Raw genomic sequence first — 24,190 nt, forward strand, 5'->3', positions numbered from 1 at the left:
CCCGCTCCTGGGAGAGGACAGAGGATCATGGGAACGTGTGGGGGATGTGGCGTGCCAGGAAAAGGGATGAAGAAAAGGGGAGTGGGCTTCCGGGGTGCAGGAGGGTGGGTGGTAAGACACCCATGCCTACAGGAGGGCAGGGAAGGGGTACCCTGGCCACATCTCCAGTGTCCTGGGTACCGCTCCCAGGCCACAGCGGGGGGTGGCAGAGGAAGGAGTCCATTCCCCAAGTTCTCTCCTAGTCAAGTTTTCTGTTTCCACTCCCAGATGCTCCTAAGAGCCCCACGCACAGTGGCGAAGAGGCTCTGCGTTCAGGAAGGGCCCTGCTCACCCATGCACGCTGTCCCTCTCCCGAGGAGCCAGCTGCAAGGCCTGCCCCAGGGTGCCGGCACTGCGCATGTGCAGACCCCTCCCCCTGTTATTCCCAAACAACACCGTGTGACCACTCCTGGCACAGGGCCGGCACCGTAGCAGGCACTACAGGCAATCAAGAGGTGACAGTGTGTGCAGGCCAACACAGAGGGGACCTGGGTGTTGCAGACTTTGGTAGCCTTGGGGTCCTGGAACCAAATCCACTGCTCCCACACCAGAGAGTGAGACGACTGCCTGGGTACACTCCGACAGTGACAACACAGCGTTAAATACACAGCCTTGCAAAGAATTCCTGTCAGCACGGAAGGAGCCCCTTATGTCTGAGGTTTCTTCACAAAGTTTGGGGGAAAACGCAATTAAATGTATGGTGCTGGGGGAAAAAAAAAAAGCCTTGAAATCCATGCATAATTTTGTTTCAAAGTGGGCGTTTTTCATGAAGTTTTCTGAGAATTCCCTTCAGGCAGGAACTTCAACCAACACTGACCCGGCAACAGCGCAAGCCTGTGCCGAAACACAGGGCATCCCGGGACTCAGTTCTCTTGTCTTTTTTACTTAGTTTTTTCTTCTACATTTTCTATCATGGAATTTGTAATTTTAAAATGCAGTTGAAAAAACGTCTTCAGCTAGAGACTGGGCGAAGGCAGGACAGAAGCCTGCGCACGCTTGTGCTCCGTCAGAGCTCGCGACCCCGGCGCCCCGCCACTCACCCCGGTGCCCCGTGATGTGCAGGTGGCCCGTGGACAGGTACTGCTCCACATCCTGCTGGAAGGCTTCCTCGAAGAACTTCTGCCGCTCCTTCAGCCGTGCCTGCTGGGCGTGCTCCATGTCCTGCACCCGCTGCGAGTGCTCGGCATCTAGTTCAGCTAAGGAAGTGGAGTGACAGGGGTTAGGGTCCGAAAGGGGACTGACATGGGCACTGGCTCATCCCCCCCGGCCCCCACGCTGCTTCCACAGCCGTCTCCTTGTTGGGTCTGTCGCACTGGCTGCTGGGTGTAAGCCTGATCTGCACACTGCAGCCGGAGGGGCTTGGGGGGAACGTGGAGCTGCCCAGCCACATGTGCCCGTGGTGATGTGTGCTCTGCTCCCACTGCTGCTTGTCCACGCCTGTGTGCAGGGGCATGGGCTCACAGGGTGCAAGGAGCACAGGGCTGCAATTAGTGCCACTCAGGCCCTGGCCTTGCAGCGGTCATGCCCTCACACCCCTTCCAGCCCACCTCCGCTGCGGCCCTCCAGGTCCCACGGCAAAGGCCGTGCCTGGCATCCCAGGTGCCCCCCAGCAGCTGGCAGAGCCCAAGTCCAGCAGCCGCCTCGAGGTGACACTGCAGACGTCACTCTGAGGACAGCCCCAGGAGGTCGCATAGCAGCCCACACGTCCTCTCCCGCTGGCAGACTGACTCTGCTCGCTTTTCCTCCCGCACTGCCCGTCCTGCCTGATGTCCAGCCACATTCTCAGAGAACACTGGAGCCTGAAGCAGCCCTGCTGTCCGAGCTGGGCTGCCCAGGACCAGGCAGGTCAGAGCACCGTGTCCTCAGGCTGTCACCCGCAGGCACATGGCGCTGGCCACATACTTCAACAGACTCCTGAGGGGCAGGAAGTGGCAGAGGACCAGGAAGAGCATGGCATCCCTGCGCGCACACATCAGTCAGTTCAGTCGGTTGCCCTGCGCTTTCGCCAGCACACGGACAAGGAATTCAGAGCGCACTCAAAAAGACAGAGAAGACAAAACCGAACGGAAGAGGACGGCTCTTCACAGGCTTTGCCTCAGCTGTCACAGTGTCTGAGCAGAAACTGCCTGACTGCCAAGTGCAGCCGACCGAGTCGGCCCTGAGACAGCAAGGCTGCTTCAAGCACTTCAAAGTTAGGTATGCCAGGCTACGCAGCTCAACAGCAAAGATCAAGGTAGAAGCCTTCAGAGGAGTTCTAATTAGAGAAGACAGGAGAGCTGTAACATAAAAATGTCACTTTTCTAGGACTCAGACTGCAAAAGTTCAGTTTTCTGATGTTTCTGGATTGTAAATCCTACAGTTCATTATCTTAGCTTTTCTCTGTGGGAATCTAACCCAACCAGGGCTCAGCCCTCAGAGGAGAAAGGGCTGCTGGGCCCAGGACCTTAAAATGACTTGAAAAGGACACAGGCAAGCAAAACCATGCTGTTCGCTAGTTCTCTGGAACACCCCGGTGCCTGTGACAGCCACGTCTCGGTCACATCTCTGTCGTGTCCCTGGCTGTGCCCTCAGCTGCTCAGGAGGAAGCCTGTGGCAGCCCGGACTGGGAGCTGGACTAGGAGCTCTGCAGGCGGCGGCTGGGAGAGGCGCCCCAGCCATGCGTGGGAGAGGAGGCACAGCGTGTCCGGAGCCACCTGCCCCGCGAGCGGTGGACACGGAGGCACGGGGAAGCTTACTGTGCCCACGTGTGACAGTGATCACTCACGGGTCTAAACTGCAGAGCTCCCTCTGCAAGAAGCAGTGAACCTTTGTCCACATTTCAGACGCCATGTTCGAATGCTCTTCGCATCCCCTACCACCCTGCCGAAAGCCACACAAAAATGTAAAGAACTAAACCAATGGCGATAGGATGAATACCACCACCACCAGGACCATGCAAGGTAGTGCTGCCAGTCACTCTGGCTGTCCTTGGGGGGCTCTGCAGTGCTCCCCCAGCCATGGCTGACGGCGGTGTCCCCGTGGCCACCACCACCACCCTCACATGGCACCCCCAGGCACGTCTGACGGCGGTGTCCCCCCAGCCACCACCACCACCCTCACAGGGCACCCCCAGACACGTCTGATGGCGGCGTCCCCCCAGCCACCACCACCACCCTCGCATGGCACTCCCCGCAACAAGAACCCTGCTGCCACCACGACCTGGAACAATCCCTGGAGCGGTAGGCACCCAAGACAGACATTTTTATTTTTAATTCATCATGCTCTCTTCAGGAATAACTTCAAGTTCCTCTACAACTAAGCTTTTCAACAGAGCTGACAGAGAGAGAGAGAGAGAGAGGGAGGATCTAGGTGGAGGAGGAAGCCGCACATCCACATTAACAGATGTGAAGAGAACAATGCGACACACGTGGCCAAGCACGCCAGGACTCGCCACAGCCTGTAAGACACACAGCACAGCTTTTCTCATTCAAGACCAAGAGAGACTTGAGAATAAACCTCAACACGGGCAACTGACGCATGTACACTCTGATGTCTTTAGAGAATTCTGTGACACTAAAATACAAGTGGCATGATCAAGCAAGAACTGAGAAATCTCTATACATCCCTAAGCAAATCTGTAAATATAAACAAATTAAATGTAAACGAATGTAAACAAGTTAAACGGCTACCATAAGGCTGCACTAAATTCCTGTGACAAAATTTTAAAAACTGAGACCTACTAATTTTTCTAGGCTACTGGTTGTTAGAACTGCTTCTTTGGAGGGCTTTGTCTGTCTGTTTTATTCAACGTGTCTTAGCCATTAAACAGGTGAGAAAGGCAGCAAGATACTGTGTGTACGAGCGTGCGGTCTTCACCATCCACCTACTGAAGGCCATCTGGGCTGTTTCCACCGCTTAGCCTGCAGGAATGCTGCCTGAGGAGCTGGAACTGATGTCAGGGAGTGGAACTGCTGAGCCCTCCAGCTCTGAACGGGATAACCAGGCTGCTCTGTGGGGTGGCCACCCCAGGCGGCCCTGTTGCCAGCAGGTGAGCAAGCCGCACCCCTACCCCAGTACATGCTGTCCCTCTCCCTGGCTTAATTTTCTTTACATCTGGATTTAATACAGTATATCCGATTTCAGAAAGAAAAAAAAAACTTTATTCTGAAACTGAGAATTTGCCAAATGATGCTTCCAACTTGAAGCCCCATCCTCCGGTAACCTTTCACAATGACGCCCATTCAGCTCCTCCGTCTGCTCCACCCCCTGCGCCTCCAACAGAGCAAGTGAATAGAAACGTCTCAGATTTGGACCACAAAAATACCATCAGGAACTGTTTTCCAAGAACAGGAGCTTTTTAAGCTGCAGTTTTAAGATATCCACTTCCACCATGGGTCTCTACACATCCAGGCGTCACCTGTCATTAGCTTCATGCATGATTCCTCAGCGCACCTGCAAGTGTTACAGAGCCCAGACACCTCAGAACCAGCAGCTGGGAAACCATCCCGGCCGAGCCAGAGCCCATGTACCTTCAGAGGAAAGCAGAACGACCATCTGCTCTCCAGCACACGCCTCCTCCCCTCACTTGTTTATCAAGCACCAAACAGACCCACTTCTTCCAGAGGCAGCTGGGAAAGGCTGAGCCTTACCTGGAACCTGGCAGTGGAGAGTGGTGGCGGGATCCGGGCCTTCAGCATGAGTCAGCCTGCACACAAAGGAAGCACAGCACTCCCCAGCTGTCCCTGAGCCGGCCTGGGAGCGGCTAGGGAAGGGCTGTTTCCGAATCCCATGCCACAGGAAGTGCTGTGTTAGTGTCCGTCAATTACCCTGAAGCAGACACCCGCGAGCCGGAGCACTAGTCAAATCCAGGCTGCAGCCACACGGTGTGCCCAAGCCCTTGGCCACAGTCAGAGGAGGCCTGCCTGTGCCCCGCCACCAGTCCCAGAGCTCCAACTACCCTGCCCGGGAGCGGGCAGGCAGCCCTGCCCCAGAGCTCCATGTACCCTTCCCCGGGAGCGGGCAGGCAGCCCTGCCCCAGAGCTCCATGTACCCTTCCCCGGGAGCGGGCAGGCAGCCCTGCCCCAGAGCTCCATGTACCCTTCCCCGGGAGCAGGCAGGCAGCGCTGCCCCAGAGCTCCATGTACCCTTCCCCGGGGGGCAGGCAGGCAGCGCTGCCCCAGAGCTCCGTGTATCCTGGCAGCCCTGCCCCAGAACTCGGCGTGGCTGCAGTGCTGTCTGCATCTGGGCTGCTCAGCCCCAGGAAAAGGAGGGACTGGATGACAGAGCAAGGTCACTTCCAGCTCCTGGTTCTGTTTTTACTCATTTCAGGTTGGGGCAGGAAAGAGTGATCCCAACCTGTTTGCTTGCTTGCTTTCTCTCTCTCTCTTTTTTCTCTTTCCTTCCTTCCTTCCTTTCTTCCTTCCTTCTTGTTAAATTTTCATTTTGAATTTTGAATTTTATGGTACAATTTTGTATAGACTGGGGTCTCCCCCCCAAACTCCCACCTGTCTGTTTTTGTAGTAAACAGATAACAACAGGTTGGCATTAAGGAACTGAAAACATTTTGAATTGTACTGCACCACTTCAAGAGAATTAATCAGCAATGAAAACCTAAGGAGGTTTCTACATTCTTTTTTTTTCCTGGAAATTTTATTATTTAAAGAATGGGTGGAACTCAACAGTTTAAGATTACTGACAAATGCAGAATGCTGTCACTCTTCAGTGAGAGCCTTTACACGACAGCCACCTGTTCCAAATCCACAAGCTCAGGTTAACACCCAGTCCGGCGGCTTGAACAAGTTCATGTGGCCTCAAGGCTACTGGAACTCCCTGCAGGAGACCAGCACGTCGCTAAACGGATACATGGGTAAGGACTGGGGCCAGCCACGGTGGCACAGCACACTAATCCTCTACCTGTAGCACCAGTCCGTGTCCCACTGCTCCACTTCCCATAAAGCTCTCTTGTTTACAGCCTGGGAACGCAGTGGGAGAGGGCCCAAAGCCTTGGGCTCTCCCATACTCACGAGGGAGACCTGGATGAAGCTCTTGGCTCCCACCTTCGGATGGGTTCAGCTCTACCTCTTGGGACCATTTGGGGAGTGAACTAGCCACTGGAAGACCTCTCTTAAAAAATACTGCTTTTCAGCATCATAGTCAAGTGACTAAGTCCTCAACCTGCATGTCTGGGATACCATATGGGTGCTGGTTCATGTCCTGGCTGCTCCACTTCCCATCCAGCCTCCTGCGTGTAGCCTGGGAAAGCAATAGAGGATGGCTCAAAATAGAGATGGCTCTCGGGACCTTTACCCGTGTGGGAGACACGGAGGAAGTTCTTGGCTCTTGGCTTTGGATTGGCTCAGTTGTGGCCATTGGGGCCACTTAGGGAGTGAACCAGTAGATGGAAGACCTTTCTATATCTCCTTATGTCTGTATATCTGCTTTTCCAATAAAAATAAATAAAGATTTTTTAATGGATTTAGCTTAAAAGAAAGGCTGAGAGGCAGGCACTTCAGTATAGTGTTTTTCTTTTTAAGATTTATTTATTTATTGGAAAGGCAGATATACAGAGAGGAGGAGAGACAGAGAGGAAAATCTTCCGTCCAATGGTTTACTCTCCAAGCAGCCGTAACAGCTAGAGCTGAGCCAATCCGAAGCCAGAAGCCAGGAGCCAGGAGCTCTTCCAGGTCTCCCACACGGGTGCAGGGTCTCAAGGCTTTGGGCCATCCTCGGCTGCTTTCCCAGGCCACAAGCAGGGAGCTGGATGGGAAGTGGAGCTGCCGGGACACAAAGCGGTGACTAGGTGGAATGCAGGTGCTTGCAGGCAGAGGAATAGTTAGCTGAGCCATCTTGCCTCCCCACGCCCCATATAGTTTATCTAAAGCACTGGCCTCATTAATAATCATCTGGGGAAAAACTGGGAAAGATATTTATCACTGTAAGAATTCTCTCAAACTCAGATCTTTTAGTGTTGCATCAAACACTCTAGGAAGAAGCAAGAACAAAATGTGTCTCTGGATGACAACCTGTCTGAGACAGCAGGCCACAGGCTGGCAGCATGCAGGGTTGGAGACCCAGTGCAGTGGATGAACAACACGTCCTCTGCATCCACTGCACTCACAGGTTCACAGAAAACAAGCATCTGTAGACCGGGAAAGTACGATGAGTGATGCAGGCACAACTGCACACAACACCTTTGAACTCATCCACAAAGCTCCGGCAGCCACTACAACTCCTAACCATGCACTGCCACCCAGGGCGCTCGCGTGGCTGGAGGGTCCCAAGGCGGTCCCAGGGTGGCAGACACAAGCCCAGGGCGCCCACAAGGTGGTCCCACGGTGGCAGATGCAAGCCCAGGGCGCCCACGTGGCTGGAGGGTCCCAAAGCGGTCCCAGGGTGGCAGACGCAAGCCCAGGGTACCTGCCACCCCACCTTCCCTGACTCTCGACCTCTTTGCTGGCAAGCCCAGGAAAGTTCTGCCTCTTGCTTCCACCCAGACACACATGTCTAAGATTACACGTCTTTAAAACTGACTGGCATGGGGCCCGGCGCGGTGGCGCAAGTGGTTAAAGGTCCTCGCCTTGCACGCCCGGGATCCCATATGGGCGCCGGTTCTAATCCCGGCAGCCCCGCTTCCCTTCCAGCTCCCTGCTTGTGGCCTGGGAAGGCAGTCGAGGACAGCCCAAAGCTTTGGGAACCTGCACCCGCGTGGGAGACCTGGAAGAGGCTCCTGGCTTCGGATCGGCATAGCATCGGCCCGTTGCGCTCACTTGGGGAGTGAATCATCGGACGGAAGATCTTCCTCTCTGTCTCTCCTCTCTGTATATCCGCCTTTCCAATGAAAAAATAATAAAAATAAATCTTTAAAAAAAAAAAAAAAACTGACTGGCAAAACTCAGGCAAAGAAAAATGTTTAGAGGACAATGCAGACCCAAGGCCAGCACTGAGGGTGTGCTGACAGCCAAGGACATGCAAAGGTGGGGCACCCAGGCCTAAATCCGGGCTGCACACGGACTTAAAATCATACTACCCTACCCTTCTCAGACCATTAACAAGCAATTGGATTGGAAGCACAGCGGCAGGGACACAAACCAGCATCCCTATGGGTATAGGCAGTAGCCTTTCCCACTATACAACTCTGCCTCCAATACTGTTTTGTAAAATACAATAAAATAAGGCCTGGTGTGTAGCCTAATAGCTAAAGTCCTCGCCTTGCATGTGCCAGGATCCTATATGGCTCTGGTTCATGTCCTGGATGCTCCACTTCCCATCCAGCTCCCTGCTTGTGGCTTGGGAAAGCAGTCGAGGACGGCCGAAAGCCTTGGGACCCTGCACCCGTGTGGGAGACTAGGAAGAAGCTCCTGGCTCCTGCCTTCAGATTGACTCAGCCCTGGTCATTGTGGCCACTTGGGAATGAGTGGGCAGATACAAGACCTGTCTGTCGCTCTTTCTCTCTGTAAACCTGATTTCCCAATAAAAATACATGTTTTTTTTTAAGATTTATTTTTATTATTATTTTTTTTTATTGGAAAGGCGGATATACAGAGAGGAGAGACAGAGAGGAAGATCTTCCGTCCGATGATTCACTCCCCAAGTGAGCGCAACGGGCCGATACTATGCCGATCCGAAGCCAGGAGCCTCTTCTGGGTCTCCCACGCGGGTGCAGGTTCCCAAAGCTTTGGGCCGTCCTCTGCTGCTTTCCCAGGCCACAAGCAGGAAGCTGGAAGGGAAGCGGGGCTGCCGGGATTAGAACCGGCGCCCATATGGGATCCCGGGCGTGCAAGGTGAGGACCTTTAACCACTTGCGCCACCGCGCCGGGCCCTCTTCTTGTACTTTTTAAAAATATGTATTTCTGGGCCCGGCGCGGTGGCGCAAGTGGTTAAAGGTCCTCACCTTGCACGCCCGGGATCCCATATGGGCGCCGGTTCTAATCCCGGCAGCCCCGCTTCCCTTCCAGCTTCCTGCTTGTGGCCTGGGAAAGCAGCAGAGGACGGCCCAAAGCTTTGGGAACCTGCACCCGCGTGGGAGACCCAGAAGAGGCTCCTGGCTTCGGATCGGCATAGTATCGGCCCGTTGCGCTCACTTGGGGAGTGAATCATCGGACGGAAGATCTTCCTCTCTGTCTCTCCTCTCTGTATATCCGCCTTTCCAATAAAAAAAAATAATAATAAAAATAAATCTTTTAAAAAAAAAAGTATAAGAAGAAGGAGTTGCATATGAATTTCACCATGTTAAGAAGTGAAACCAAACCTTAAGGAAAAAAAGTAAAACCTAAACAAAATGTTTTCAATGGGGGGAGGGAGGAAGGACACTCAGAGGAAAAAAAAACAAACATGCAATTCCATGTATTACTAAAAATCAAGTAACAGTTTGGTCATAGCAGACTGGCCAATAATATATGGCACTAGCAAGAGAGAGGTAGTGTGATGGTTTAATCTTCCCACTGCAAGCACCAGAATCCCGTAGGGATGCTGGTTCATGTTCCGACTGTTCCACTTCAATCTAGCTGCTGTTTGTGGTCTGGGATACAAATGGAGGATGGCCTGAAGCCTTGGGATCCTAATCCCACATAGGAAATCCAGAAGAAGCTCCTGGCTCCTGATTCTTGGCCTCAGATCAGCTCAGCTCTGGCTGTTGCTGCCACCTGGGAAGTGAACCAACAGACAAAAGATCTTTCTCTCTGTCTCTCCTTCCCTCTGTAAATTTGCCTTTCCAATAAAAATAAATAAACCCTTCTTTAAAAGAAAAAAAAAAAAAAGGTGGGCCTGGCATGGTGGCCTAGTGGCTAAAGTCCTTGCCTTGAACGCACTGGGATCCCATATGGGCGCCGGTTCTAATCCCAGCAGCCTCACTTCCGATCCAACTCCCTGCTTGTGGCCTATGATATGGACCTTTCTATTACAAAAACCACAGGGGTTCTTTTCAAAGGGGGCCTCAACTGCTACAGGGGACAGGTGACAGGTGCACTCAGCCTCCCAACGCCCTCAGCCACTGGGCACACCCTCTCCGAGCTCACTTGTCTGTGTTCACTAAGTTACTTTGTCCAGATTTTCTCCCAGCAGCTTGCTGTGCACCAAGACCAAGCTATACATTTTTTAACAAGATCCTTTCCGAGGTGTTAAGTGGGTTAAGTCCACTGTTTGCGATGCCCATATGCCACAGTGGAGCACTGGTTCAATTCCTGGTTGCTCTGCTTCCAACCCAGCTTCCCACTAGTGTGCCCTGGAAAGCAGATGATGGCCCACGCTCCTGGACCCCTGCCACCGCCTGGGGGGACCTGGGTGAGTTTCTGGCTCCCGGCTCCTGTCTGACCTTATCTGGCTGTAGTACACATTTGGGGACTGAACCAGCAGATGGAAGATCTCAATCTTTCTCTCTCTCTGGCTTTCAAATAATTAATTATTATTTTTAAAGATATATTTATTTTTATTGCAAAGGCAGATATACAGAGAGGAGGAGAGACAGAGAGGAAGATCTTCCGTCCAATGGTTCACTCCCCTAGTGAATGCAACAACTGAAGCTGCGCTGATCCAAAGCCAGGAGCCAGGAGCCTCTTCCAGGTCTCCCACGTGGGTGCAGGGTCCCAAGGCTTTGAGCCATCCTGGCCACAAGCAGGGAGCTGGATGGGAAACGGGATTGCTGGGATTAGAACTGGTGTCTATATGGGATCCTGGTGCATTCAAGGTGAAGACTTTAGCTGCTAGGCTACTGCCAGATAATTGATTATTTTTAAAAGATGCTTCCAGCTCTTCAAAGATGAGTTGCTATTTTGGGGGTCAGTGTCTCCCAGGGACATCTGCACCTCCAAGGGACACTAGAGAATCACAAAACACTGAAGGTTCTAGCAATGACACTGGCCCATTTTGGGCCAGGGCTCCTGCGGTCCCCGGGTGCCCTACATCACACCTGCAGGAGCCAGCTCTGTGTGGCCATCCACACATCCACCAGAGACCTCTTCCTAGCCACAGACACCTGAGCCCCACAATCCTCTGTGCGAGCTCAGGTTTAAGATTTCACACCATGATCTTCAACATTAATTAGGATCATGCAGATGTCGAAAACCTTTGGACTTGATCACTGAGAACACAGTCACCATTACAGATGTTTCCACCCACACACTGTCTGGATTTCCAATTTAGTAGACCAAAAATACAACCCAGGACAATGGGTATAAAACCTTTTAAGAGCTATGTACTGAGAAAGTCTGTTGGCCACAAAAGTAGTACTTCAATCTTGATCTCCCACAACACTTAAGACACACTTCAAACAGAGCACTGCCTGCACCTGCACTGCAGCACAACTTAACTTCACAGCACAAGATGCTCACCAGGCTTTGGACTGCAGACCCTTGGAAATAAACGTCCTCCCATCCACAGCTGAAACACCTCATCTCTAAGGGTTAGTGGCAGTGCCCAGCGTGCTGGCATGCTGATCCTAGTGCTGGACACCATCTTACTTCCAGCAATCAGTTTAGCAAATGGGAACACCTGCAATTACCAGCTGTTGGCAGCCTATCGATGGGCAACTTGGGAATACATTAGGAGCACCAGGGCTGGCCCCGAGCCCTCCTGTGTCCACCTCCAGGCCCTCACAGCCAGCTCCCTGTGGGATGAGACGCAGGGCTACGGGGGCAGCTGAAGGGATGGTGAGAGGCAGAGCTCAAGAGAAGCTGCCCCATGGGTGTACCCTGGAAGCAGCGGGAGTATTGCTTCTTCCACAAGCAACGCTTCTTTGAGCTCTGGCCATGCTGGGATGCGTTCCTTTTCAGATCAAGGAGACTGCATTGAGGAGTTTGGGAAAATGGTAACATCTAGACTGTAACCTGAACTAGTGCGCCAGGCTTGCTTCTCCATAACATTTCTCTAGGGTTAATGGCTTGTGTGTTAACCCCTGCTCTTTCTGTCTGGTTGTGGGAATGTAACCTTTTCTAAGAACAGCTTAGAAATCAATCCACTATTTGGGAAGCACCCTAGGCAGCAGCTTTCCCAGCTACAAGGAAATCACTGTGTCCCTGACTCGGGCTAAGCCCCATGTCCCAGCTCACTTCTCCCTTCCCAGGCCAATCTGGGAGAGTGCCACGGGATGTAGCTTCCCTGCAGTCACAGGCCTCCCTGCCCTCACCTGGGTGCAAAGCAGGGGCAGGCACTATGTCAATGTGGCAACTCCAGTACTACTCAGAGTGGGTGCTCTGACAAATGTACTGGCAACAATCGCAAGATGAGGACTGTGCCGTGGGTGCCAGGGGCAAGAGCAGGGGACAACTCTGGCACAAGTGCGTGTGGCCACTTGATGGCACAGCTGCCGAGGGCGGTTGCTGCAGGATAGGTGTCACAGGTATAGCCATGCACACCACAATCCAGGATGCAGCTGCATAGCTGCCAGGAGCCCCAGCGGCCATTGGATGTACAAAGAACCCACCATATAGTCATGAAGGTTGTAAGTAGGTACAGCGCATGGTGCTGGCAGGTTTCCAGGGGGTGGGCAATGGTCACACCATCATACTGGTGCACATCCCAGAACACCTGCACTTAACAAGATCCATCTCAGTTTGAAAGGGCCCTTACTCAAGGGCTACTGACACCACTGGCAGAGAAATTCCTAACTTAAAGAACAGCACACAGGCCCGGCGGCATGGCACAGCAGCTGAAGTCCTCGCCTTGAACTCGCCGGGATCCGATATGGGCACCAGTTCTAATCCCGGCAGCCCCACTTGCCACCCAGCTCCCTGCTTGTGGCCTGGGAAAGCAGTCGAGGATGGCTCAAAGCCTTGGGACCCTGCACCCATGTGGGATACCCATTCCACACACAGAAAATGTTCAGTGAAAACAGTATGCTGTTAGGTTTTCTAAGCAAGGCTTTTCTCACCACTAGCTTAGAAATCACACTGCTTTCTGTTTTATTTCAAAAGATAAAATGAATTAGATTTAGGGTGAGCTCTCTAAGAAATAGCAATTTGCCTCTACTACTCTGGGAAAATCACTTAAAGGTTCTGCCACATGCTGCATTTCAGAACTACATAAAAGCTTGGAGTTTAAGTAGATATTTTGGTTCTAAAAAACATCTCAAATCATCTTTTGTTGAGCTGGTAGATTATACAATCACAGTTTCACTGCCCATGTGCCTGCAAGAGCCAGCGCTCATCAGATCTAACCCAGGTATCTGAAACTCAGCCTGGCTCTCCACATGGGTGGCAGGGTCAAAGGACTCAGCCACCGCTTGCTCCTTTCCAAGGTGTGCCACTGCTGCAAAGGTGTCGGTGGAAGCAAATTTGGGACGGAAACTCAGGCACTCGGACACAGGTTGCGGATGTCACAGGGGGCGTCCTCACCTCCATGCTGGACGCCTTCACCCCCACTCCCATCTATGTTGCACACGACAGACAGAGGGAGTTTTCCAGAAAAGCTGATCTGATCCCGTCTCCTTCGACCATGAACCTCCTCCCTGGGGCATGAGTAAGTCTTGTCAAGCATCACCCTCACTGCACGGGGCCGCAGGGGCCCGTTTCCAGCTCTGCATGCTGGGAAAGCAGGACACGGTCAGCCCTGGGGCTGGAGTCTCATCCTTTCAGGGATGTCAAAGGCCTGCTCCCTCAGAGCAGACGACCAGGGCCTCCTTAAGCAGGTCAAATCCCGCCTATCACAAAATCTCACCGGAGACTTTGTTTAAACATTTTTTTTAAGATTTACTTCTTTTGGGCCCGGTGCGGTGGCGCAAGTGGTTAAGTCCTCGCCTTGCATGCCCGGGATCCCATATGGGCGCCGGTTCTAATCCCGGCAGCCCCACTTCTCATCCAGCTCCCTGCCTGTGGCCCGGGAAAGCAGTTGAGGACGGCCCAAGGCTTTGGGACCCTGCACCCGAGTGGGAGACCCGGGAGAGGCTTCTGGCTTCGGATCGGCATAGTATCGGCCCGTTGCGCTCACTTGGGGAGTGAATCATCGGATGGAAGATCTTCCTCTCTGTCTCTCCTCTCTGTATATCCGCCTTTCCAATGAAAAAAATAATAAAAATAAATCTTTAAAAAAAAAAGATTTACTTCTTTTATTGGAAAATCAGATCAGATTTACAGAGAGGAGAGACGGAAAAGCAGACTGATGGAATTGTAACTCCTTATGAAGAAAAGTACTGTTGTGACAATATGGAAAAATCAATTGGGGGTGGATATTGGGAGGAATAGATCCTAGACTAAATCCTAGACTATTCAAAATTGTATGATAAAATCCAAAATTAAAAAGAAAAAAGAAAGTAGCAAGAAACTGCCTTGGCTTCAGGTCAGGCCAAGTCTCCGATTATGACAGCAAAAGCAGATTAAACAAAACAAGATGATAGGCCCGGTGCCATGGCCTAGCACCTAAAGTCCTCGACTTGAACTCACCGGGATCCCTTATGGGCACCAGTTCTAATCCCGGCAGCTCCACTTGCCATCCAGCTCCCTGCCCGTGGCCTGGGAAAGCAGTCAAGGACTGCCCAATGCTTTGGGACCCTGCACCCGTGTGGGATACTTGGAGGAGGTTCCTGGCACCTGGCTTTGGATCAGCACAGCACCGGCCGTTGTGGTCACTTGGGGAGTGAATCATCGGATGGAAGATCTTCCTCTCTGTCTCTCCTCCTCTCTGTATATCTGACTTTGTAATAAAAAATAAATCTTTAAAAAAAACCAAACAGATAAAAATGAACTCCATCAAAATATAAAACATTAAAACTTCAAACATTAAAACCACTATTTGGAATGTTGACTCAAGTCTTGGCTGCTCTGCATCCAGTCCTCCTCACGGGCCTGAAAAGGAAGCAAGTGACGACCCAGGCACTGGGGTCCCTGCCAGCCACGGGAGGGACCCAGATGAAGCCCCAGGCTCCTGGCTTCAGCTTAGTCCAACTCCAACTATTGCCATTTGGGGAGTGAACCTCTGAATGTTTGCCTCTCTCTATCAATCTGCTTTTCAAATAAACAAATATACTACTGAAAAAATAACAATCCAGAAAGTGGGAGAAGACATTGGAAAATGATAGATCTGAGGAAAAAACTGTATTGTGTTGAAAAGCCTGCTCTGGGCAAATGCTTGGTGCACTGGTCGGTGCCTCTGGGGGCACGCTGCACCCACTGGGAGACTAGGAAGAAGCTCCTGGCTCCTGGGTTTGTATTGGCGCAGCTCTAGCTGCTGTGGCCATTTGGAAAGTGAACCAAAAGATGGAAGATCTTTCTCTTTGTAATTTTGCCTTTTAAATAAAAACAATTTCTTTTAAAAGAAAATTTTTGTGACAAGTGTTGGCACTGATGGGGAGAAATTAGAACCCTAATATGTTGCAGGTAGAAAGGTAAAAAGTTCAACATAAATGTTTCATCCAACCCAGCAATTACACTCTGGAGAATTTAAGCTGCTTTTCCACACGAAGGCTTCCACGGGAATGTTTATAGCAGTACTCCCCAGGGCACAAGGCAGTGACTCTTCATCACTGTGACGTGGAAAGATCCAGGGTGGTACATACGCGCCATGGATCAAACTCCCACATATCATGCTAAACGAAAAAAGGCAGAAACAAAGGACTGCACACGATCCTAGTCAAACTACACGCCCAGGAAAAGGTAAACAGTTGGAAAGCTGCTTGGGAGCTGAACAAAATGGGTCTTTTTCTGGTGACAGAAATGTTCCAAACTTGGGTGGTGGGGATGGATGCAAAACTCCTCATAGTTTCTCAAGGTCACGGGATTACTTACGCACAATGAAACTCTGAATTCCGTGGTACGTTAGCTGTAATTCCATGCAATAATCTAAAAACGAAAGCCCCCCCCATGAGCAGACTCCCCTGCAGGGGGAGTCCCGGGGAGGCACACGTACCACCAGCACCAGCGTCTCTGGCGGGGGGGGGCAGCCTGACGTGTGGGAAGAGCAGAGCTATGAACAGCGGTCACACACTGGCTGGGCAACCGTGGACAGCAATGACAAATCTCCCCAAGGAGAGGGGGCAGTGCCAGGAACACCAGCTGCTGCTGTCCCTGACGGAGGTCCAGACATACCAACCCCAAACGTGACACCTTGGTAGATGCCAGAATGTCTTTCTTACCTTCCCCTACCCCCTGTCCCAGGAGGAGTCCACAGACCTGACGCAGGTGCCAAGCTCTTGATCCCAGGGGGAATGGAGTGGACTTTCCTCAGAAGACACCATGGCCCAGAGCACCCCAAACACACAGCTCTGCGCAGTCTCCCTCCCTATCACCTTCCAATCACTTCTTGGCCCATCAAACGTCTAGACTCTTCTCTGTGACACTTAGCATAACCACACAGAGTTCTTCTTTCCCTTTCCCTGGAGAGTCATCTTGAAATACAACTTATGCAAAACATGCAGCAAATAGATCAAGATTTTTTTTCTCATTAATCTGTTATAAGTGCCTCAGCTACGAACCCTGCAATGTATGAGGGGAAATCACCCCGGACTCCTGCGGCTGCAGCTCCAACAGTCACCAGTGGCTGAGCTGTGGTCAAATCCAACAACTGAGTTCACCTGCCACATCACCACAATATCGACAGAGTTGCTCATTCTCTCCCTCACCTTCCAATTTTGTCCATTCTGCCTCCAAAATTTTATTTGACACCATTTTTGGCTCTCAGCCCGATTACTGCCTCCATCTTGGTCCTCTTCCCTCTGCTAGCCCCTAACTGTTGTCCCCTCCTTCCAGTTAGCTCCTCAGCTATCCATGTACCACACTGAACACCCAGGGAACTTTCCAGTCACAAATCAGCTTATTGCCTCCTACACATTCCTCAAAATCCTTGCTGCCTCTCCATTCCAACCAAAATACAATCCCAACCCTGCATAACTGTTCATCAAGCTGATGCAATGGAGGCCCACCGCCTCCAAACACAGCGCCTTGGCATGTGAGAACACAGCAGATGACGGAAGGCCACGCCCATTTCCTGCCACGTTTCCCCTAGAGCATTCCACGCAGGCAGCTCCTGAGACACTCCAAGGAGAACGTTCCCCTGGTGCTAAAGGAACACGCACTCCGCTCTCAGAAGACAACGTGATCATTCCCTAACGCAATTTACAGGCTCTATGTCTTCACCTTTCACCCTCTGTGAACTCACTGCTCAAACCTAATACATCATGCTGCTGATGCCTGAGCTCCAGCGGTGCGGAGCAGAGGGAGGGATCTTTAAGAGGTGGGACTGGTCCCTTTCTGTAAAACCTGCTTATACCAAAAGTAAGTCCAAAGAATCAATTCCTAAATTTCAAAGTACAAAGCCGCATAAAGATATTACTAGGGCTTAAAAATGATACCACAGAAGTATGATGTGTCAGCTCTGGTCTCAGCTGCTCCAGTTCCAATCCAGTTTCCCGCAAATAGCCTGGGAGGACTGGGAGGATGACCCAGGTTCCTGCACCCATGTGGGAGAGCCAGAAGAAATTCCCAGCTCAGGGCCTGGCGGCGTGGCATAGCACCTAAAGTCCTCACCTTGAACACGCCGGAATCCCGTATGGGCGCCAGTTCTAATCCCAGCTGCTCCACTTCTCATCCAGCTCCCTGCTTGTGGCTTGGGAAAGCAGTCGAGGACGGCCCAGGGCTTTGGGACCCTGCACCTGCGTGGGAGACCCAGAAGAGGTTCCTGGTTCCCAGCTTTGGATCGGTGGAGCACCAGCCTGTTGCGCTCACTTGGGGAGTGAATCATTGGACGGAAGATCTTCCTCTCTGTCTCTCCTCCTCTCTGTATATCTGACTTTGTAATAAAAATAAATAAAAATCTTAAAAAGAAAAAAAAAAGAAACTCCCAGCTCAGCTCATGTTTTTGCAAGCCACAGGGTGAGTGAACCAGAAGATGAAAGATTCTCATATTCTCTCTTTATCTCTCTAACTCTGCACAAAAATATGGTGTTTCATGTGCAGAGTACTGGTCCCCCCGTGGCAAAGGGAGGGACTGCTGACCACAGGCCACAGGAGCTTCCCTATGGGGAGGCACCTGTCATCTCACGCACCTTGGAGTCCTGCCGACTTTCATCTGCTCTGCCCGCACCTTCCCCTAATCTGCTCCCACCCCTTCCACAGCCCCGAACTCTGTTCTTAGCCTAGTGCTCTCTTCCTTGGGCCCATTCGTCTCCCCTAAACGTCACTGACTCTTCCACAAAAGCTGCCCTCTTCACACACAACTTGTGGACTACAACCATCAGGCCCTCCTGTGAACCCTGTGCGTGTGCGCATGACCACACCTAACCACCTTCAGGACGCAGCAGAGTCCCTCTTAGCTCTAAGTTATACACGATCTCCATATTCTTGTCCAAACATAACTTGGCACTGTAATCTACTCTGGCTCAGAGACTGAGTAAATCCATTTCCAGTTTACTAACAATAACCTTTTGAAATAAAATGAAATGTACACAAGAGAAGCAAAAACAAGGAAACAAAAACTAGAAAACACACCCTATGTATGCTCACATCCCATCAAAAGACCCTAACGTGCAAATGAACTTCACGCTTTCAACTCAAGATCTGAGTAACGTTTCTGCAAAAATCAATTCTATTCAGTAATGTGTTATGACATACTACAATGTATAATGTTCAGTAATTTATTATGGTGTGTCCCTTTGGCTGGTTCTTGTTTTTACTGGATGTTCTAGACAAACCAAGAACCAAAACATACTTTCTTCTCAATCGATACACACACTGCTAACATTGTAAGAGTTCGTAAGTAGCTTCACACCCAGACTGGAAGACAGATATACACAAGAGGAGAAATTTCAGACTTCTCACATCCACAGTGCTGTAGAAATACAGACAGAAGGGACAGACAACGATATAGATTTAGATATAAAGGTGATTCAAACATATCAGAAAGTGCTAAAATTTCTTTTAAAATAAACATAAAGCCCAATCATCGATATCATCTCCAAAATGGAAAATGAAGTAAAAATGTGGGTGTTTTAACACAAAACATTTCTGAAATGCAGACGCACAAGGGACCTACATGGAACCTGCATATTATCCCTCCAAAAAATTGCTATATGCAGGTTTCAATTTTCTGCAGCAAACACCCTTATCTTTCCAGCCCATTTTTCCCCTAGAAACACTGGAAGTACCCTCACGCTGTAAGATGTTCAGAACAAATTGCACTGCAGCAGCAGCCTGGCTCTTGCTGCAGCTTCACGCAGACTGAGGGCTGAAGCCCTGCCTCCCGTCACGCGCGGTGCTAGGGAGTCTCAGGGAGGACAGCCACTTCCAGCCGGCGTGCTCAGCCCACAAAGACCCAAAGCACCATCACAAGGAAGATAATGTTATCAACGCAGAAACGGTTCAACCTGACATGCCACAGCTACAACATCAATTGTACACACTTGCAGTGACAGAGGTAAACGCACAATGGTGGAAAGAGCTATCTAAGAGCCAACATTTTCACTGCTTTTCTATCTCACAGATTGACATGAACAGAGAGCAACTCGTTAAAGCAACTGGAAGCAGCCCATGGAAGACTCCGGGAATTTCTGACATATATAGCCTACTTTTGGAAAAGTCTAAAAATACCACAAATAGTTCTGCCCATCAGTCTAGCATTGCCACTGAAGAGAACAAAAGGAGGATAAAGGAGAGGAACCAGAAAATGCATTGCTGTTTTGTCAGGTCATATAAGAACAATGCACTCATTTTGCTAACAATGCCCTATTTTTGTACCTGCCCCGACTTCCGTCCTGGGCAAGCACCACCACCACAACCAGCACTGACATCCCACCTTCTAGACAAGGCATCTGCTGGCTGGTAACAATTAAATTATTTCCCCTTCTACAAAGTAAACCTATAAGACACAGTGATTCTACTCGCAGAGTGAACACTTTATGGGGTATTCTCTAAAAGAATTCTCCAAAACCAATTTCACTCGCAGCTTTTAGTGAAATTTCACTTAAAGGGAACAGTACTTTGATAAATAACAAAATTTGCAAACAAAGGCATTTTGTTCACCGAATATTAAACTATGAAAACAGAGTCACACTGTCAGAAAACTAGAGACCCACACAACACCTACAGTCATTGTGGGTCTCAGATCATATGCTGCATGAGTGAGGGGCAAATTTCCTATTGTACTACGAGGCAGGAAATGATTTGGGGGCTGGTGTGGAGGCCTATCAAGTTAATCTTCCACCTATGGGCACGGGTTCAAGTCCTGACTGCTTCACTTCAGGTTCTGCTCCTTGCTAATGGCCTCAGAAAGCAGCAGAGGACAGCTCAAATCCTTGGACCCCTACACCCACACAGGAGATCTGGAAGAAGCCCCTGGCTCCTGGTTTTGGAACAGCCCAGCTCAGGCTGTGGTGGTCATTTGGGGAGTGAACCAGCAGATGGAAAACCTCTGTCATTCCCTCTCTTTGCAACTCTTTCACACAAAATAAACAAACCTTAAAAAAAAATGGTTTAACATCTATTTCACTAACTAACAAACAACATTATAGCTTCTTTCTTAATGGCATTATAACAGCTATTATAACAGCTATTATAACAGCTATGGGACCACAATGGGATTGTGGCCGTAGTACAGTCCTATTTCTTGAACGTACATCCCATGATACTGCCAGAAATGATACGCCACACGACTGGAAGCCGATGGGGGACAGGAAGGGAATGCCTAACAGAAAGGGTGCTAGAGCGTGTTATTTATCGGAATTCCTGTAACTGCCTACTCAACAGAAGAAGAGATTTCAGCTAGTCACAATTTACTCAAAGAGCTGTCAATCTGAATTAGAAGACTGAAAAGGTATCCCACCTGTTACACTAAACCCTGTGTTAATCTCTTTAAGAACCGTAAGCCGCTGATTAGCAAAGAATTCTCCCCTCACCTACCTCCTTTCACTTTGACTGTACCCACGGCTTCTGGGGTTCCAACAGCCATGGGGCAACCTTTCCCAGACACTGTGGGGCCAGCATGTGGCATGGCATGTAGAGCTGCATCCCATAAGGGGACTGTTTGGGCCCCAGCTGCTCTACTTTCAAGCCAGTTCGCTATTAATATCCTCGGAAGGACAGCAGATCACGGCCCAAGTGTCTGGGCTGGTACGATTCACTTGGGAGACCTGGAAGAAGCTCCTGGCTTCAGTTCATCCTCCCCCGGCCACTGCAGCCACCTGGGCAGTGAACCAGCTGGTACAAGAGCCCTCCCGCCCTCTGCCTTTCCCTCTCTCTGTAATTCTTTCAAATAATCTTAAAAAGAAAATAGCAAGAAAATAAAAATTTTAAAAGCCTTGCTTGTAGTTCTAAGACAGAGGCATCAAGTCCCAGAGGTTCAGTGAACACAGAATGGCCCGTGACCTTCTCTAGGTGCCCGTCACCGCTACTAGGCCTGCACTGCCACCCCTCATAGCCCATGGGAATCTGGAGGCCACCTGAGTCCCACAGAGCCACTGACCGCCTCCCAGGGGTGCCACGGGCTTGCTAGCAGGAAGACACATGGTCTTACAGATCTTTTATATCCTGCACTTGGACTCTGCAGGTGCAGAATAAGAAAATGAATCCATCAAACTCAAAATTCATAGCTCAGGCTAAAACTCTAAGTATTTTGAATTTTTTTTTTTTGCCTTCTGTAGTTTCAAGACATTTTTCAAAAACAGTTTTAATTTTACTAGTATAATTATTAGTAAATGCCTCCTGAAACAAGGTTTTGAGTTCTCAATACATATTTATGGCAACAGTCAAATAATATATGCATGTGAACAATGACCATAACTCACAGGGTTGATTTTGTTTTCATTAAAGAAACAGCTCATCTAGTACAGTTAATTTAAAAATGGAAAGTTGGGGATACTAGCAACATAATTAGGACAAATTCCTAATTGCAGAAACTTCAAATTGTCTTCCATATTTACTGTGGCTAGCCCATTATGATTCTGTGTATTCTCACAGAAGTCCCAGAATCAGGCACTATTATTCCCTATTTCACGGAGGAGCAAAGAGGCCCAACGGCAACACTCCTTGCCCAGGGCGTTTCTGAAAGGCAGCCAGCGATGGGACTGCTTTAACCCCAGCCTGTGGGCTGCAAACACGGACAGTCTCCCCTCAGCTGAGGGAGACTCCCCCGCCAACATTCACTATATACAGGAAGTTTGCTTTCTGCTGCTGTGTCTTTGTATCTTACAAGTACAGACATAAGACAGAGAGACCAAACAATGCAGAACAAGTCTGGAAGCCTGTTGCCCTGGCTCTGTGCTCGTGCATACAAGTCTGCTCTGGCCACGCAGAGCGTGAGCTAAGCCCCCACTGAGCCTGAGTTCATTCCTGCAGCGACTCAAGGCTGGAGCTCCTGTTACTGCCTTCATTTTTCATAGCACAAACTGACGCTCACACCAGTTTGGCAACAGCCTCACTGCTTCCGGGTTCTTCATTATCTGTGACCCTGCCCAACACATGCCTGTATGGATTAACCTGAAATGCACAATTTAAGGATTAAAGTTACTGTTTTCACTTATGCTGTTCTTCTAGGCATATTCAAATTTGTAATGTAGTGTTCAAAGTAAGGAAGACATTTGGAAAAGTGGTTAAGACATCACATTTTGGGGCCTGGGGCTGTGGCTTAGCAGCTAAAGTGTTCGCCTATGGTTGCATGCACCGGGATCCCATATGGGCACCAGGTTCTAATCCCAGCGGCCCCGCTTCCCATCCAGCTCCCTGCTTTGGCCTGGGAAAGCAGTGGAGGACTGCCCAAAGCCTTGGGACCCTGTACCCACATGGCAGACCTGGAAGAGATTCCTGGTTCCTGGCTTCAGATTGGCGTAGCTCCTCCTGTCATTGCAGTCACTTGGGGAGTGAATCATTGGATGGAAGATCTTCCTCTCTGTCTCTCCTCCTCTCTGTATATCTGACTTTCCAATAAAAATAAATCTGGTGATGGCCCAAATCACTGGGTCACTGCCAGACTGAGTACCCAGCTCCTGGCTTTGGCCTGGCCCGGCATCGGCAGGTACAGGCCTTTGGGGAGTGAACCAGCAGATGGGAGGCCTTGGTCTCTCTTTGCCTTCCAAATAAACAAGATAAGGAAAGAGACAATGATCAACAGTAATTTTCTAAAGTAGACAATGTTTTTTTCCTACCTTTATCATCATACACGTGTTGAGAAACCAAAGCAGAGGTAATTTCACATTCAAGCATTTGAACTTAGGAAATCACTAACATTTTTGAGGCTGTTCATTTGGAATGCACTTAATTGTAAAATTCTTCCAGATGAGAAACATGAGCACCAGCGTCGTTAAGACAGCAGGTTTAGCCTGAGACACCAGCATGCCATGTAAGTGTCCGTTCAAGTCCAGCTGCTCCCCTTCCAACCCAGTTCCCTGCTAAGTTCAAGGGAACAAGGGTAGTCGTCCCTATGGAGAGATTGTGAGGAGTGGCTCGAGAACGGGGCAGCCCCGCCTTCTTGGACTCTAAGATTTTAAATATCTGCTCCTCCTTCTCACAGCTGGCAGATTTCGCGCAGTTCCACTTGCCCACCAATCAGCAGGAATCTCGTAAATCCACCTGCAATCCCATCCACCAATCCCTCACGCCCGCCCTCACTCGCACTCTTCCCCTGCTCCTGCTGAGGCTAGCCAGCCCGGCTCTGCCGGTCCTCCTCCATTTTGTCCCCTTCCCTTTCCCCTGTACCCCCACTCTGCCGCCATGGCAGGAGACGTTTTCCTTCCTGTTCTTGTCCTCTCCACCCTACACACCCGGCTCCCGTTCCTACCTTGGTGGAATAAAAAACTCCTAGGTACCTCGCTGCATCTGGTATTTTGCTTATGCCGAAAAGCTCACCCTGAAAAGAGGATGACTGCGGGAAATGAGCTGCGAATAAGAACCTAAGTGCATCTGAAAGTTGTGTAACAGATACCCTCCCCCTCTGCACAATCCGAGCACCCGCAGAAACCTGAGGACCATCCGGGAATTCCCAGTGGCAAAGATAAAGTGACTTTATTTTTTTCCACACAAAGTCACAAGCAGAAACAGCAGAAAAATGGCTGATTTCCCTTCCACAAGTCCCAGCTGAAGTCCTACTGTGCACCCGCAGCACAGCAAGCCCCAGCGCACCTTCCTTATAAATCTTCATGGTGGGTAGATACAGACAAGGGAACCCAGCTTTCGACCAAGTCAGTCACCAGGTTTCAGCACACAAAAGATCCACCTGCAGGAAAGGACGCTCCCCAGAATGGGAAAAGCAGGAGAAAGGGCAGTCA

General features: G+C 50.3%; 1 protein-coding gene across 3 annotated transcripts in view; it reads right to left on the reverse strand.

Moving 5' to 3' along the window:
* The window catches only part of DTNBP1 (dystrobrevin binding protein 1), a 121,497-nt gene that overhangs the window by 6,709 nt on the left and 90,598 nt on the right, over window positions 1-24,190 (reverse strand). For all 3 annotated transcript variants that reach the window (XM_040967726.1, XM_040967729.1, XM_040967728.1), the window contains one exon: window positions 1,080-1,235. In XM_040967726.1, coding sequence (XP_040823660.1) covers window positions 1,080-1,235 — 156 coding nt within the window. The remainder of the gene's footprint in view (window positions 1-1,079; window positions 1,236-24,190) is intronic.

The sequence above is a fragment of the Ochotona curzoniae genome, unplaced genomic scaffold (genome assembly GCF_017591425.1).
Source record: "Ochotona curzoniae isolate NIBS_2020 unplaced genomic scaffold, NIBS_Ocur_1.0 scaffold_461, whole genome shotgun sequence".
Taxonomy (NCBI): Eukaryota; Metazoa; Chordata; class Mammalia; order Lagomorpha; family Ochotonidae; genus Ochotona; species Ochotona curzoniae.